Genomic DNA, 18,846 nt, shown 5'->3' with positions numbered 1-18,846 from the left:
CTTCCTTGTTTCCGTGCCCTTATATCGATCCCCGTATGTTTAGGAACATCGCCTCTCCTCCCCTCGTACTTATTTTATTTCATTTTTTTCCTTTTCATCCACTTTTCTTCGCTCTCTCTCTTCCTTTTTATCTCTAAAAGACTGCGACGTGCGCGGATTAAACCAAGTAATGATGTGACAAACCCACGCAAACATTTGCGACACCAGCCGCTCTTGTAACAATGAAGATGGCGAACCGCGAGACCAATTCGGTAGAACCACAAGGGAAATTTTTGAATATACCGCGTGCAAGGTTAGAGCTCACCCTTGGTTTGATGCCAAAGCAAAAGAAAAAAAAAAAAAAAACAAAACAAAACAAACAAACCAAAAAAAAAAAAATGAAGAAAAAATATAATAAGAATGGATAAAAAAATTCACGAGACCCGCGACCCACAGAAAAAAAAAACTTAGCCTATTATCGTTCAAATAAAAACCGAGAAGGGAATCAGTGAAAGAAAAAAGGTAAAGAGAAAATCAGTCGGTTGAAAAGTTTTTTCAAGCTTTACACGAAACTTTTTTCACTGTTTCGGTTAACTCCGAGTCAAATTAGTTACCGTGTATAATTTTATACGTAATACGGATATTTTCAACTACTTTTATACTACGTTCTACTGCTACTATAATTTTATCGAATCTCCGTTCGTGTAGATATTTTTTAAAGGGTATTCAAAAAGTTTCAGTTTTTCTCCCCTTATCTCTTCCTTTGTTTCACCTGTACTAAAAGCAGTCTTTAATCCCCTACAGCAGCAACAGCGGCGAATCTTCGCTCCGCAGCTGCAGCTTGAAAACCCTTTTGGCCCCGATTAATGGTCTATTTTTTATCGTTTTATTTGTTTCAGATATTCACACGCTTTGGAAAGGTTCTGAAAATCGTTACCTTCACGAAGAACAGTAAGTACCGCATCTCCGTGCCAGGTGTATCTCCCCGGCAACTTCATCCTGAGACCTCTACCTTATATCCACCCCCTCCTACCGTGTATCCTCAACGAGACTCTTGTAGGCACTTTGCCATAGGATCCTTCAGGGCTTATACCTACCTATACGGTACCTTCGATATTGCATCTTCACCACCACAGCTTTCACTGTATTAACGGACGTTCTAAAAAACTTTCTTTCATCCCCCCGTTATCATTTATATCCGCAGTCGTAAACGTGTTTTTCTTACGATTCAAATTCCCACGATGCACTATCAGCATTCACCGGGTACGCGGTGTGCTCTGCATAGAGACCGTCTGAAATTTTTTTTTCTCTTCTATATCGTCCTGTAAACTAAAATTAGGACGAACTCGATGAGTTCGAAGGTCACGGTGTCGGATTGTCGGATATTCACTCGTTTCCGCAGTGCAGTGGTCGGTGGTAACTCGAAGGTACTATAGAGGTAGGTATATATATTTCTACCGAACCGCAGTGTTCCTGAACATTTTCTCCTGGTTAGACTAGGCGTTACGAATTCATACGTGGAAAACGGGGGTGCAACTGCACGTCGCATGTAAGAATCATTTTTTTTTCTTTTATCGTTTTTTTTTCTCTTTTCTCGAACTACGTGTTCGGCCGTTGCACAAACCTCGTGGAAATTCGCCTCGCCTTATTCTGCTCGCCCTATCTTCCTCTCGCTTCGGGTGTAATAGTCGCGCTCTACGCCGGAATGTGATCGGAAACGCTGATAACAACTGACTGTAATATTCTGCGATAAGTTTGTCGACGTGTGTGAGAATATTCGGAAACGGGAAACAACCGCCAGACGCCTCGTGGCGACGCGTGTCCGCCGATTCCGCGATTTTTACTTGGATTAAAAAATAAAATAAAATAAAAAAACAAAGAGACGTCCGACTAGAACTTTTGTCGCTTTTAGCGTTCTAAAGTTACCTCAATAGTTGCGATTCAATTTATCGTGTTACACTCGGTCGAAATTCTAGAGCGGTTTTTTGTTTTTTTTCTTCCCTCCGGTATCGATCGCGCAGGTTATTCGGTACAGTCGTGAATGGAGGATTTGAATTTTCGAAAGTTTGACTCGATTCGGCAAATGCAAAATGAAGAAATAAATTGGGCGTACCTAATTGCGAAGTAAAACCTCGGCACTAAAAAGTCCGCATCATGCATGAATTTATTCGGAAAACCATTTCGCCGCCGAATTGATATTCATTCGTATTACCCCACATGCTCGAATACAGTTGTATGTACCAGCGATTCGGTGCCGCTGTACAACAAACCAACCTACAATAGCACAATGCATTATTAAAGCGCACCGCATCGGCGATGGTATTATTGGCCGTTCGAAACGAATTATGTATTTACTCTTCGTTTGTTGCAGACTCTTTCCAAGCGCTCATACAGTACCCGGACATGGTGGCGGCGCAAACGGCCAAATACGTGAGTACACATCTCACTTTTTCTATTTTTCCCCCGCTTCCTTTCGTTGTTGGTTTTATTTATTTTTATTTTTTTTTTTTCTTTCTTTTTTCGTTTTTTTTTTCTTTCTCTCCATTTCTCTTCTTTCACTTCGACCCCGCAGCGCAGTAGAAAAAGATCCTATGTACGGTGTACGCCCGCGGATCGAGTTCCCTTTGTGGATTGTTAATTTTTTATTTTTCAAAAATACTACGAGGGAACGGCGAAACGGAGCACCTCGTGCGTCGTCAAACCTGCAGTAGGCCGACGACCTAATATTATTGCGCCTTCTTGTATTCGCAGGGGTTACGTATGTTCGATTACATGTGCACGGATGTATAAATTGCGTATTATCTTTGGTACGCCTATGTAATATATACCATTCGTATAGAACGACGCGGTAAGCCATCGTCTAAAACAAATCAACTAGGTATACAACATCGCGTATACCTACCTCGCCAACCCTATTGCCGTTGCAGAACGGGGGTACAAAGTTTTGTTGTTCAAAAGTTATATATAACGCGGGGAAACTCTACGGGTATTGTTAAGGACGCATTGTTATTACATGCAAAACTTGCCGCAAGTCTTTACGTGTATTATATATAGATATATACGTAGGTTATAGGTATGTACAGATATCCCGTGTATACCCTTAATGCGAGTTACTTATATCGTGCGACACGAGGAAAGAGATTCCGCAATGTTTGCCCCGAGGGATGTTTCTGGACGAGGCAACGAACACGGGTGAGTCGGTCGGTCGAACTGCGAACAACGAAAATGTAGGGATGAGCGTAATTGCCATTTTCTTATACATCGCGCCGCGCTCAGCCTCCCGAAATATGGGAACGGTGGGTCGAACAGGATTCGACATCATTAAAGTGCTGAACGCGAATACGGAAAACTAAGAATCTGCGGAAACGTTGAGCTCATCGCGTTAAAGAGATTTGCCATAGGGAGAAACGCGGGGGAAAAAAAAACTATGAAAAAATCATAGAATACCGTAATTAAAAATGTACACGTGCAAATATCCGGGGGCCCCTCGACTCCCCCCCCGGTATTTTTGACTCCAACGGTTTCACGGAGTTTTTGAAAACGAGAGGCTTTGAGTTATCATGTACGTACGTACATATTCGTTGGATTCGTTAAAATAAACAGAACTTTCCCCACGCCTCCGAAGTGGAGGTACCATTTCAGATGTGTATGTGTAATGTGTAAATGTCATGTATAGATATATACACGCCGACGTGAAATATACATACGACGTCCGCTCGCGGTAACTAAATAATGTTGAAACGCCCGAGGGTTCCGAGGCGAGCGACGATCGCTGCGTTATACAGCCTACACCCCACTGTTATGCATACGAGTAGAAAAGAAATAACGTATATGAAAATGAGAGAATTAAATTAAATTGAACTAAATCAGAGAAAATAGGAATTTGTTCGAATTGTTTTACGGTAAGTAATTTTCAGCGCGGTGATTTTACGTCGTTATATAGAAATATACATATACGTATATTTCACCAATAAGCGCTGTCACAACCTTAAAAATTAACGAGTAATTTATGGTTTGTAAATTTCCAAAAATTTACCCAAAACTGTAGGGTCCTGAGTCAATACCGATTGCGAATTCCTTTCAATTAAAAGAATGAAATGTGTTTTTTTTTTTTTTTTTCTCCAATGAGAAAAAAACTTATTTCTTCTCTCCTTTTCCTCGCAGGAGTTAACCCTCATTTTTCCGCCGGAGTCCCTAATTTCTAATTCATTATAACGGTAAATAGCGGCCGAGGACACGGAGGGAGGAACGTAGGTGGTGTACTTTGCGGTATAATCAGAATTTCCCATGCGATAAAATGTGAAACCCACTATGGGAAACGCAAGTCAAACAAGTACGAACTGTTAGTAGATGTTTCGCAGTTCCCTCGGACTTTCCATATACATACGGAACAACGTGCTCCGTTGTATGTAGCGTACCATACGTCGCGTTTCCAGTCTCCGCTTGTATTATTAATGAAATCCAAATAACGTTTTTGGCCACTGCACCGCAGCCACCTAGGGCGCAAAACTGCTCTCCGGCGAAATTGTTATCGCCGTTGGTTTCCAACCTGGCTTTTCATTTCATCTGTCTTTCTTTCATTATTTCTCTCTCTCTCTCTCTCTCTCCCTCGCTCTCTCCCTCTATTTTCCTCGCTTTTCACGGTCTCCCCGACTACAATAGCCACCGAAAACGAAACGAGTCCGCGGCGAAGCGAAGCATTGTGAAGTTATCTCACGTTATATTGTGTTCTAATGTTTATGTTCCGTGTATATTACAGTCGCTCGACGGTCAAAATATCTACAATTCCTGCTGTACGCTCAGGATCGATTACAGCAAAATGCAGAGTCTCAATGTTAAGTACAACAACGACAAATCCAGGGATTACACCAACCCGACTCTTCCCACCGGAGACACGAATATCGACGCTGCTTCGCTGGCCCTAGGCGGTGAACTTCTTCCGCAACTTCTTCTAGGAGCTGCTGGGACGCAGCCTCGCGCCAGACTCCAAGGTAACCAGTTTTGCCGTTCTATTTTTCCGATTATTTTTTTACCGCTTTTTTGAAGTACCGAATAATCGATTCAACCGCGAAGATCGCTGATCATCAAGATCAACCTCCGAAAGGTCGCGTCTGCACATAAACGGCATCATTTTGGCGACGTAACAAAATGCATCTTTCGCACGTGCCGGGGCGACAAAAATTTCGTTAGCCCTTTTCCGTGAATTCGCACGTTAGGCGGCGGATACGCGAAAAGCTCGTGAATTTCCTAAATTTTCAAAAAAGTGTTATCGATAATAAAAAAGAATAATCATAAGCGTTGCTTTTTTTTTGTAAAGCAGATGTGTTTACAGGCGCTCCGAGTGTCTTGGCATCCCCGTTCGCGGCTATGCACGGTTTGGCATCACCTTTGACCGGACCTTACAACGGTGTCGCAGCGGCTGGTGGTTTGCCAGGATTGGGTGGTTTCACCCTTGGAGCGGGAGCACTCGGAGTTAGAGTTCCTGGCAGTCCTCAACCCTCGTCGGTACTCCTCGTCAGCAACCTCAACGAAGAGGTAAGTTCCAATTTATACGGTCCAGAAATTTCTAGTAAGGAAAAGAAAAGTACTTTGAATCCACGTCCCCCGCCGTAGAAACGCAGTAGGTAACTACACCCCAAAAAAATAACGATCTTCTAACCATTCGTGATTCACTTTGCCGAAATACTGGCCAAATAAAAATTGTACATATATATTCCGTCACGGTGAGATGTATCGATCCCATAAAGTTTTTTCTCCCTCTACGCATTTGTATTTTGTTACGGGACTGCCATTTTCAAATACAGTTGCTCATTCTTCTCTTTAAAATCTTTAAAATTTGAATTTTTTCTCTGCGATTCCGTTGGTAGTTCATACTAGAATCCTGGATTCAACGTGCACGACGTTTCATGTGATATTCAACAGGTAGTTGGTTTCGCGCCGGTTTTGAATATTGAAACTATGATCGAACCGTCCTCTGATCGGATATGGCAGCGTGCGATTTTTCCTATTCTTTCGCTTATTGTTCATTATTGTTTTTTTTTTTTCCATAATCATCGCAATGATTCACCTTCTACCGAATTACCAGGCGTTATCATACATCTCCGAACGCCACTTGATCTTTTTCTCTCTCGTTTTCCGTTCATTTATTCTATTCTCTATTTCCTCCGCAGTTGACAGTATCGCTCTTGTTATATACCGATTAGTGTTTTGGAAAAAATTTAGCGCTGCAGTTGTCGGGAGAATTATAGTTTTCATCCATTCCTGCCATTTCAAATGCTGTAACTTGTATAGTTCGATTATTTTATAATAATAATCTGCAATAGACTGATCAAAATTTTATATATAGTTGTATAAAATAAGATTTGACAGTGAACTGCAGATGATATGGTACTGTACTGAGTATATACGGTAGAAATACGTCCTGTTTCCATGAGCCAGCCTGTATATTATACACTTAATAATTAAGTAGATGTCCAAAGATAGTCGGAACCACATCCACCCCGCAATCGTAACGTATATATGAGATGATATTTATATGTAATAACCATCCAAGTGCTTTCCAAAAATGAAGAAATGACAACTAATTTTTTTTTTTTTTTCCCTCTCACGAGAAATAAATTGGTGCAGTGCAGGTCACAAATGTATCGGTTGTTTTGTATTAATCATTTTTATATGATCGATGCGTCATGGACTACAAATGATGATATACGATCTGATTTTTAGAAGGTATTTTGATGGTTTTTGTCGATGAGAAAATTGGAATAGAAAGAATTGTTGTTGTTTTTTTTTCCCCCAATTCTAAACATTGTACTGCAATAATTTTGTGTGTCAACGCCACACTCCGCAGCTGCAACTATTATGTCACTACTGTACTATAACTGTGTGTATACTCATACTATCGTTATGCGTGTGCGCACGATTCTCGATTTTTGCCACTCTCTCCCTCTCTCTTTCTCTTGCTGATCTTATTCATACAGGCTAACATTTATCATAATTAAATAAAACAGTTTTTATTCTATCATCTGTTTTCCTTTAATTTTCATTTTCAGTTTATTGTCGTTATTCGTTTGAAAAAATCTTTTTTGGATAATGTTTTTGTTGCTCTTAGTATGTACCTGGTACTTATTTTGCATATATACATATATATATGTTTAATCGGAGTGCCGATATTCCTATTATTTGTAATAAATTCATATCCGTTTTCATAAATGTTAGTTTACTTAATTAGTCAATACTAGAGAGAGAAGAGGGCTAAAAGGGGAACCGTTCGCCCACATCATACATAAATTCTATTATACTCACTGACTACTTACTGACTGTGGACTCTGTCTGTTCTCTGTGTAGATGGTCACGCCTGACGCTCTCTTTACCCTGTTCGGTACGTCTCTACATTTATATTATTAATTATATTACATTATTAATTATTACACCTATATTTATACGTTCATTATTATGCAAATATTATCGTCGGTCGCTCGGCCGCTTACGTTAACCAGAATATACTACAATATATACTCATATTATATTTTTCTTTTGTATTTTGTGGAAATGTATTTTTTCCCCCTCAATGTCATGTTGAAATTAATAGATTAATCTTTGTAAAATATTATCAAAAAGTCCGAGATGTGAAGTTAGTTTTTTGGTTCAATTTTACAAAATCGATTATTGTCTTTCTGTGATATAATGTGATGAACTTCTTACTAATCAGATTGGTAAATGCATATTTTTTTTTTTATATAGATTTTCAGTATTCCCGTTATGAGCTCGATTTCAACTATTTCAATCCTGATGTTTCAAAATTTTCAACTTGTTTTATTATTTTACTGCTATCCACCACTCGTCACGTTCTATTCTTCAAGCATCTCTTCTGAATTTATCATTAATATTTTACTATTAATTCAAACACCTTAATATAAGCTTTGCTTATTCCATTTTATTTTATTTTATTCAAATACATATGCATATAGGTAGATGTATATATTGTTTTTATATCACGTATAGGAATGATTATGAATGGATTGACAATGATTGAGCGTTTTATTCAAAACTGAATTTCAACAATTATGACGCATGTATAAGAACGGTTATTTCTATATTATTCTCAAATTTCGTATACAAAATTCGAAAATCTGTGCCTGATCGATGTCGTAAAAATTTCCAAATCTTTGCATTGACTATGTCTAAATATTATTATTCATTTTTCTTCTTTCAACAAAGTTGATTAACCAGATTGATTGACAAAATTGCTCTCACTCATTGTTGAACATTTCACGCATGCGAGTAGATGTTTAGTTGAGAAACATACTTCAAATTTTAAACCGAGCTATCACTTGTTCCCATTATTGAAAAATACATCGATTGAAAAAAACATATCTATAACTTTCCATGCACAATTATCGAATGATTTATCAAACAATAATACCATAGTATTTTCTTCTATTGTGCATAGGCGTTTATGGTGACGTACAACGTGTAAAAATACTATACAACAAGAAGGATTCCGCACTTATTCAGCTCGCTGAGCCACACCAAGCTCATCTAGGTAATAATCTGTGTAAAATTATCATTCTATGAGTTTAGTTGCCGAAAATTTTCACCGGTGGCACTAAAGAACCTAATTACTTACAGCAATGACGCATATGGACAAGCTCAAAGTGTTTGGGAAACAAATTAGGGTGATGCTTAGTAAGCACCAGGCTGTCCAGCTTCCCAAAGAGGGGCAACCCGATGCAGGTCTTACCAAAGACTATACCAACAGTCCCCTTCATCGATTCAAAAAGCCTGGCTCAAAAAATTATCAAAACATTTACCCACCCAGCTCAACTCTTCACTTATCAAACATTCCGTAAGTTGAATTTCAAATACGTAGCTAGGTAATCAGGCCTCGGTCGTCGGTTGAAAATTCATGGTATATTTTACAGAGCAACCGTATCCGAAGATGAGATAAAAGATGCCTTTACAAAGAACGAGTTTACGGTGAAAGCCTTCAAATTCTTCCCCAAGGATAGAAAAATGGCTCTCATTCAAATGGGCAGCATGGACGACGCCGTTGTAGCCCTGATCGTGAGTACTGCTTGAAGCTTTCGTCGTTCTGCGATCGCTGAATTATCAAAACTAATTCAACACGATGATGTTTCTGTTCCAGAAAATGCACAATTATCAACTGAGCGAATCCAACCACCTCAGGGTGTCGTTTTCGAAGAGTAACATCTAACAAGAGAGGCTTCACAGCGAGCCCCAGTGGTTCCAGCCCTATACCCTAGTTCATTACTGGTATCCCAGTGCTATATACGATTGATTGATTGACGGTCACTTGGGTAATCGATTGATCAATAATCAATCGTTCTATCGCAGTGAGTTTCATGGTCGGGACAAATATTCATACGATGTGACCGTTCATGTGAAATGATTTAGAGCTTCGCTTGAAAGCAAAGTAAGATACGCCAGCCACCCGTACCTGTGGTTCCAACTTTTCAGCGCGATAGCTGTACAGCTACCTCGTTGATCAAGACTTATGAAACATCGTATTTCCCACACCAAGTATTGTTCCGATCAGTTTTAGGGTGAAAAAAGGGCTTACAGTGCAGAAATATTTTTTCAGATACCAGAATCCACCCTCAAATTCCATTTTTTCACGCACTAATTTAAGATTCAGCAGTGCCGTGTGCTAATGGATAATTCTAACGACTGTTCAAACATCAGTGTTTACGCTTCCAAGTCTACAGCTTCTCGGATAGACTAGGATGGAATGGTTTAATCGGTGCATTTTTTCATGGAGAATGAGTAAGTAGAACGTTCTGGTATTTGGAAAAAAAATTCAGCGACGTAAAGTTTGGTAAAGGGCATCCAGCCCCTCGCTGACAATCCCATTCTTGTACAGAGTTAAGAAATAAGATATATATACATATATACATATATATATTATATATATTTTACAAGCGTGACGCTAGCTGTGAATTCCTGGCAAAACTACTAATAAGAGTTAAGGATTTGTAAACATAAGAAAACAATTTTATTCAACAGGCAACTTTAATTGTAGGATACAATAAGTCATAATCAACTACCGATGCACACGAGGCAGAAGGTATATAAACTGACGCAACGTGATTGCGTTCGTAGTTTTATTCATGTGACATTGACTGCATTGACTGCCTATTACCAGAGGCATCGAAACTTATACCACACTACATCATACAAATCATTAATTATCGTGGCAGTTTTAGTTAGTGACTATTCTGACTATATAATTCTCGTCCGTATTCGACTAGTGCAGCCAAGCCAGGTTTATTTTACATATTGACTTTTTTGATTGGAGGAAACTAAGGTCTCTACATTCAGATAGCCACTTTTGCATCTCGACACAGTGCTATTTGTTAGATTAACTTTTTTTTTTTATAATTTGCGGAAATTCAAAGCATGCGTTACTATAATTTTTACTAGCTTGATGTAGAAAACGAATTGCCAGTTAATTTGAGATCAGGAAAATTGCAGGTATTATAGGTGTTATTGTTCCACGACAAAACGACGTGAGATTTTGGAGGATAGTTGGAAATTAGACATAGTATCCGAATTGGCAAACAATCGAGATCTTCTGATGAATTATTAATTGAAAACTCGTATCTTGATGATAATAATAATGGAGAATGGGGAAAAAGATTGACCAAAGTCGCATGGTTTTGATTTTGTCGCTACTGCATTGCACGCAAGCATATCGATCGATGATGTGTTTCAAGGGTTTTATTTTTGTAATTTGTATTTCAGTTTGATAAGTATTACATATTTTAATTTTAGGACTTAGAATCGCGTAGCTTATATCATAGGTAAACGATAAATGAACATTGACATATCGCTATCCAAGTTTCTGTATAACATGACGCATTAATCATGTTCTGAAAGTGCAGCAATGGATGGTCAATTGATGGTGATCAAATAATCTGGGATGAATCCTCGATATAATCTGGATTAATTGCATGACATTATAAAGTTATTCTAATAAATTTTGTATCGTAGATCCGAGACGTCACAGATTGTTAAGAACCGTCAGATTTTCTACCTACCATTAAATCTTTAGTCAAAGTCTTGATAAAGCGCTTGCGGACAACATGGTAGCTAAAAGTGCTAGCAAAGCGCTGAGTAAGTTCTGTTGTGTTTGAATATTATGGTCATGTAAGATATACATATATATATATATATGTATACTTATGTATATATATACATATATGTAAGTGAAATTAATTTTAAATATAAATATTAACTAATAACGATTAACGAAATGTAGTATTAACCGAAGGCGCGTGATGTTCGAGTATAAAAATAAATTCAAATTAGTAAAAATTGAGAAATAACTAAATTGTAACAAAAACGATGGTCATACCATCAAATGATATGACCGAGTTTTACAAGATCAAATTATTATTATTGTTACATATGCATATATATGTATATATATACAAATATACATGTGTGTGTATATATATGTATATACGTATATGTAGATTATGGATGTTGAATAATCATTATATCAATTCATATGGATCTACGGAATAAGCCTGCAAAAGAAAAGATAGTGTTATTGAGCAATGGACATTGGACAATTTGCAAATCGCTTTGGACGCAGCAAATTAATACAATGTGAGATAACTTTATTAATACTAAAGAAACGTGCTGAACTGTGTACATTTTTGTCTAACTGATATAATATTCTGTTGAAGTCAATTAAAATAACAAAATACTAAGTAGAAACAGCGAGTGCCGGCCCAGGCAATGTTCATTGTGCCAAATTAGGCTATTTGGGATCAGGAAATTTTCGAAGTAAATCCAGTTTAACAGCGATCGAGTCAGTGTAATCCATGAGACATGTAAATCCACTATCATATTTTTACTCAATTCCGATAATGCAGCCAGTACACAAATATTTTCACCGAACTAGCTCAGGGCGTTTTTTCATCTTTCTTTCGGTGCTGCCATCCATCAAAGAGTGTGTCGAATATTTACACGATTAGCTATAGTTTATTTGCTTTCGCGATAAGTTCTTAACAAAGATACATGAACACTAGATCAAAAAATATCTAAAGGTGAAGTTCTAACATTGACATTGCTGTAATTATCATTGGACGCATGTTCAATCTCATAGTAATCAGCCGACGTGAGCAAAAGAGGCCTGTCTTTGCATCCGCGTTTCGTATCTTTCGAATCTCTATAATATAACTTGAATGGCCTAAATTCTAAACACAACTTGCATGACGCATCGAGTCGAAAAATGTCTGCGTTGTCGGGTATGAAATGAAAATTAAAGACAAGGAGTTGAAAAAATTTCGCTACAAAACTCTATTACAGCATATTCTCTTGCTTGACTAGTTTGAGTTAAAATTTGATTATATTTGAAATGGCGGCATGGAAAGTCTGTACAGTCTGTATGGGTTTCCACGCAGAGACTCTGTACTCTAACGATAAAATATGATTATCACGCAATCAATCCATCTATTAATCAATGAAATCGGTGAGAGAAAATTTCCGAAGCCCACATCTAATACAACTTGAAAGTTCAGATGGCCAGAGGTTCACTTGCACCGACTGGAATCTTAAATTATTGATCAACTTAATATGCCGCCAGTGCACAAAGCAACGCTTCACAACACACGCAAAATATAAAAACTAGTATTAAATTTGATTACAAGTATTTTTTTTTCTTAGGTTTTAGTTGTTAGTTCATTAATTATAAATATTATTGTAGTATCATTACCATTTCTATCGATCGTTGCATGATTTCATAGCTTGCTTAGGTGCAGTATTCTATCTTTTTTTTAATATTACCTTAAGAATTATCAGTTTCAAACATTTTATATTAGTGTTTTTAAGTATTAATATTATTTCAGCTGCACAACTTTTAGCCTTTAAATCTTTTGTTAATCGCGTTGTAATAATGTCAATTTGTCAGCTTCCATTACCACAGCACAACGTAGCAGGTAATAATTTTAGACTACCAGTCGTCATCCGAAAAATTGTATTACTATGATTAAAATTTATTTTCACTTATTAATTCTATTCATGCCTAAAACTCGTTAAATTTTATCGAATTGTTAAGTGTTTTCTCAATTACACAAAATAGGATCGGCTGCCCATATTTTGTACAAACAACAAAAATCTCTTGAATATAAATACAATTCATTCTTGAAACATTTTCCTTCACTGAAAATCACGTTCCACATTACACAGTAACACCCCACGAGGCTATCATCACCTTGAAAATTGTTCGTCCTTTGAGGGTGGAAAAAATTTCATGTGATTGCACATGTTCCCATGTAGATTCATCTATAAATCTCGAGATGCAAACATTCGCATACGTAGTAAATTACATTGCCACTCAATTATTTCCTGAGATAGATTCATCGCATGTAATAAATAACAGTGATATCTCAATTCGGCGTCATCCGAATTAGGCAGCAATTATAATGTAATTAAAGTTATATCTTTCCAATACTAGCTGGATTGAGGGGGGCCGCGGTGAGAGTTGGGGTAGCCAGCACTCGCTACAAGATGATAGATAAACTTGATGCTTGAAATTATCACTCGAGCAAAGCCGTAAATCTCTGCACACTTCTAATTTCTCAAAAGAAATTGATATAATTGTTTCCGCTGTTATCTGAATCTAGCTGAATTGCCCTGTTTTTCTGTGGGACTTTGAATAATGAGACTGATTCGACAAAGCGTGCGCTAATTCCGTGGCGACTGAAGTTTTAGACACATAACAAAAGTTAGAAGATTGAGAAACTGTGTTTAGAAAAAATACGTGCTCGATTGACAAGTTCAACATACAAGTTTGACAAACAGTAGATGAGCCTAACTTGAAGAGGATATATATTTATATATATATTTCACCTGTACAATTTGTACATGTTTATACATGTATGGGTACATTCTAACAGGTGTGTCTATTTTGTGAGTTCTGGGGTAGCGGGCATCTCGTGCCAAAAAGTATTGGGTAGTTATTGTCAGAGAGAAAACGATTGAATTGGCAATTTGGTACCGGCCCGTCAGCTCCACGACCGCATCAATATTATATTTTATTAATAACGATTAAGTCCTAGAGTTACGCCATGAATGATTTAGGTATAATAATATACATAACGTACACATTATACTGTAAAATATAGTGAGAAACACTATCAGTATCAGTATTGATGTATCGTCGAGATAGCTTTAAAGTGGTACAGTTAAAAAATGAACATTAAGCTATGAAACCCCATGAGGGTCAAAACAGGTGAAACTGCATGCTCGAGCCATTGGCGTACCTGCGGTGTCGAACAGGAGATAATTCGTGGTATTTCAATTCACAACAAGTTCGAGACAACATACTATGACTATACTAAAAATCAACGATAAATTATATCCACACCAAACTCTGGTGAGTCAAAGTCGGCAAGAGCAGAAAAAATGGTGGTATTTATTTAAAGAGCACATGCTGTTTGTACTGGTATAAATATAATCCGCAAAATTTATTCACTATTTGGTGGTTCACGGCTGTGCCGAAAGCCTGCTGGAATTTGGTGTGGAAATATATACAACTGTGAAAGTCCACTGATTATTTGCGTTGGAAAATAAAAGAAGCCTAACTTCTTTCTTCGATTTATCTATAATTAGATGAATTAAAGTCGGGAGATCTTTAAACAGAGGGAAATCAAGCAAACAAAACACTAGAATCGTATATAACATGAAAATTATTGATACTAAATTAACATATGAAAAAGAGAAGAGAAAATTTAAAAAAAAAAACCATAAATTTAGCTAAGTTTAAATGATTATATATAATATGTAATATGATTAGACAGGGTTTTAAAAAGAGTGAAGAAAAAAATAACAAATTGTATTTGGCACTGAGAAATGAAAGTAATCATTCTCAAAGTGTTTGAAATTAGTAAGCTCGAAATTAATGTGAATACGGTGAGAAAGGAGCTCTCACCACACATTTAGAAAAGGTTCTATTGTTGTTCGTTGAGAGTTTGATACAAGTTGCAAGGTTTGATAATGAAGTGAATTTTCAATGTCTGGTATTTCAAAAGACTACACCCTACTCTAATCAGAGGTTTGAAAAGTCACACTAAACCTAAAAAGATGTGACTACACCTTTATCATCGGCTTATCTCATACCGCGACTATGTCAGGCTACCGATTTGCGACGATAGGTTCCAGGAAAACAAACAGGTTCCTAAATGTGAAATAAAAAAATTATGACCACACACGTACACCCCCACACATATGCAAGTTCTCTTTTATAAACGAAAAAATAGACGAAGTGAAAAATGATGATCAGAGTCGCGATTTAGTTCGCTGGAATTGATATTTCAGTCCTTGTAACTTTGGGACTCTGTTTGGTTGGTAGCCTATAAAATGATTGCACTGTCTATTTTATGAAACTCTGTGAATATACATACATATATTTCCATAGCACACCGTCGTCAATGTTAGACCTGTAGGAACGTTAAGAGTCGTAGTTTGTAGGAAATGTTTTCCAGAAGCTTATAAGTATTAGCAAATTAATTACGCCTCATGTCCGAAGTGCGAAATAGTAGCGTTGTTAGCGGTAACTATTTTACCTTTTGACTATAATATCTTAACGTTTAGGTACTGACAATCACTATTTACTAGCAACAAACCCCTTATTGTTGCTGCATTAATTGTTCAACATTAATTTCTTAAAATTATCTATCACCCCGCAGGAAAACCGTTGTCGCCCTAACTTCCAAAGCGAGATGAAGCAAACTACTTCGTGCATTTTCATTACATCGAGCATATTCTTTAGCCACATTCAAACTTACTTTTATTCATTTCCACGCTTCTTTACTCCGTAACTCGAATTCTGACTTCTGTGGTGTCTTTTGGGTAGAAGCTGTGGCCCAACCTGGGGCCAAACTCTCGCGAATCGCACAGTAGTGTGTTCCATCCTACATTTTCAATGCTTCATCATTCTCCACGGCTGTAATTGACGATTGAATGGTTCCCACTGCGAAGATTACTCCACTTTTAATAAATAATATGAAAATTATAAGTTCTCAACTTCTTATCCAACAATTAATGAATATCTCTGTGAGTTTGGCTCCACGGTACTAGCCCACAGCGATTAGGATGCCCTTTGGGGAAAGAATTGGGCCAGGAATTGCGTTAAGAATCACAATCAGCTCGACTCAGACAAAAATCATTTTTTAAATAATAAACTGTCAGAGCGAGCATTAACAGTTAAGCTAGTAATTGATTACTGATTAGGTAGTTTACAAAGAGAAACAAACTAAGAAAATTAAAAAACAAAAAAAAAATAAAAAACAAAAAAAGAATTAAATAAAAATTCTCAAGAAGTTATAATAAAAACACACATGAAGACGAGATGTACACACGCGTAATGTGGGTGTCCTTTCAATATAATAAAACTGTACGACACACATCTTATATTGTTATTAGCAAATAGCGAACAATTTATTTTCTATTTGTTCGTTTATTTTATATATATAGTATATATGTATAATAATTTGGTCCTGTCGCGTTAAAACTTATCAGAAGAAGAAAAAATAGATTAGGAAAGAGGCAGAGAAATGAATGGGATTGAAAGATGACTTTATAATTGTAAGCAACGGCAGCTAAAACTATGAACGTATAACGGAGCTAAAAAAAAGTGAAAAAAAAAAAAAGAATACGAATAATCAATCATACAATGAATCCACGCCTGGGGACCGCATTAATTGAATTAGATTAAATACATTAATTAGACGATGCGTATAGTTTTATGATAAACGCAGGGCTATTACATAATACCGACACGCACACATGAGCACGAATATTGCGAGACTCTTTTTTTAATCTCTTCCAATTTATCACAAACTTTGTGAAATTTCGATATACTTTTAATTCTCATCGAATTCACGTATCCATAAATTCCGTGCACCTAATTGTTCACCACAAACACCTTATTCAGCACAAACACAAAAAATTATGAATCTGCTGCAGTGATGTCCACTCGATACCTCAACTAAAAAATTTTCTTCATTGTATACTTGAGTAATTTCCCTGTATTTGGTTCTATTCCTTTTACCCTCATTTTTATTCAACAGATCTGGAAGACGCGGGCGCAAAAAATTGAATAGGGATTATTATTTCGTTAATGTACTGAATTTAGATCTGTTATTAAATTTAAAATTCATAATTCGTCAATTTTTCTTGTGACTTAACGATCAATTTCACAAAAAAAAAAAAAGAAAAAAGAAATTGAATTGAATTGAAAATAGGAAAATGGAAATTAATTCGATATAATTGTTACGCTTATAACGTTTTATTGCTATTACGTTTCTGTATTAGTCGAAGAAACGCACAAGATTCGTTTTGGTGCTAGTATGGAATGATGATGAAAGAGATTGAAAATGTTGAATTTAAGAAAAAGAAAAATGATGAATGAAAATGAGAGAGAGTGGGGAATAGGTAAAGTCGGTAACCGATAATAGGCATTATGCGATTTCACGAACAGTATTTCTATATCATTTCTATACATATATACTATATTTGAATCATAAATGTTATTTATATTACTTCCAGATCTGTCTGTACTTTGAAAATTATCATTATTTTTACCTATTATATACTACATTTTAATATGTACTATATCTTTAGTTCATACTTTGTGTTCATGTATTTTCTCTCCTATTTTGGAACATCTCCAAGATATGTTCATTTTACTAGTTACACATAGAATTACGCATTCAATTAAAATGTACTTTTTGAACGTTTAATTACTCTGATTCACCTTGTCTTTATCACTATATTTAATCCTTGCCTGTTTATTATCAGTATCATTATTATCACTGCTATTATCATCGTTATTATTACTATTATCATTGTTATTATTACTGCTACTATTATTAGTTATTATTATTATTATTATTTTTCCTCACCTTCTGTATTGTCTAATGTCTTTGTGTGTTCTTATGCCCAATTTCTAATTCTTATCTTTATTATCAAACGAAAAAAAAAAACAAAAAAAAACACGATAAAAATATATTCATTTTGTCAAACTTATATCCAGTATTTTGTGTTCATTTTCTCCGATCCCTCGTTGTTTCATATCATTTTTACGCTCCTATGCCCATGGTTTATTTTTCCTACATGTTTGTACATCAATGTTTTTCTTTTCTTTTTTTTAAATACCACTGTATCTAATATGTCTGATTAATGTATAAATTTGGAAGGTAGCAGTCGCGGTTGCGCAAAAACGTAGCATATTCTACGGCGTATAATATAGATACATAATTGTTTTTCATACCTGGTGTTTTTCGTTAATTTGCTTCGAGTTTGTCTCCGCTTTCATTGAATGTGCAAAGTATTTTCGTGTTCCGTTCCAACTTGATAATCGCAACGAAATCAAGTTTGGAAATGAAAAGAAATTCGATCGAAACAAGAAAATCACAAATATTTAACAATCTTCTCTTACCTATTCGCAGTATTATTTCAATAATTGTTTGTGCGTTATACCTAAATACTAATCACATCGAACACATTCCATTCGATTTTATCTCCACATTAACGCTCATGTGTATACGCTATACTTGATCGCGGTATTCGCGATTACAGGGGCGAAAATCACGGCTTCACGTACACTGAGCAAAAATAAGTGCTGGTCAATTTCTTTCTCGCATATATTTCTCCAAGGAAAAAACGCAATTTCAATTTTCTTATTGTTATTATTATTTTTATTAAGATAAAACACGCAAACAATTTTCAATTCCGATTAGTGTATATTGTATAATTTGGGGCACGTTCGGGGTGTTTATTTATCGCGTTTTCGTTAATCAATTGAATAATATAATATCTATAGGTATTATATACACA

General features: G+C 36.2%; 1 protein-coding gene across 6 annotated transcripts in view; it reads left to right on the top strand.

The window, feature by feature from the left end:
* LOC105690566 (polypyrimidine tract-binding protein 1) overlaps window positions 1-16,670 on the top strand; it is a 296,563-nt gene extending 279,893 nt beyond the window's left edge. For all 6 annotated transcript variants that reach the window (XM_048656159.1, XM_048656165.1, XM_048656170.1 and 3 more), the window contains 9 exons: window positions 879-930; window positions 2,351-2,409; window positions 4,739-4,970; window positions 5,300-5,514; window positions 7,324-7,357; window positions 8,429-8,521; window positions 8,608-8,824; window positions 8,901-9,042; window positions 9,125-16,670. In XM_048656159.1, coding sequence (XP_048512116.1) covers window positions 879-930; window positions 2,351-2,409; window positions 4,739-4,970; window positions 5,300-5,514; window positions 7,324-7,357; window positions 8,429-8,521; window positions 8,608-8,824; window positions 8,901-9,042; window positions 9,125-9,193 — 1,113 coding nt within the window. In that variant the 3' untranslated portion in view covers window positions 9,194-16,670. The remainder of the gene's footprint in view (window positions 1-878; window positions 931-2,350; window positions 2,410-4,738; window positions 4,971-5,299; window positions 5,515-7,323; window positions 7,358-8,428; window positions 8,522-8,607; window positions 8,825-8,900; window positions 9,043-9,124) is intronic.
* Window positions 16,671-18,846: the final 2,176 nt, after the last annotated feature.

Source organism: Athalia rosae, chromosome 1 (assembly GCF_917208135.1).
Source record: "Athalia rosae chromosome 1, iyAthRosa1.1, whole genome shotgun sequence".
Taxonomy (NCBI): domain Eukaryota; kingdom Metazoa; phylum Arthropoda; class Insecta; order Hymenoptera; family Athaliidae; genus Athalia; species Athalia rosae.
The sequence above is the reverse complement of the archived record's forward strand: the minus strand, read 5'-3'. Positions and strand labels throughout refer to the sequence as shown.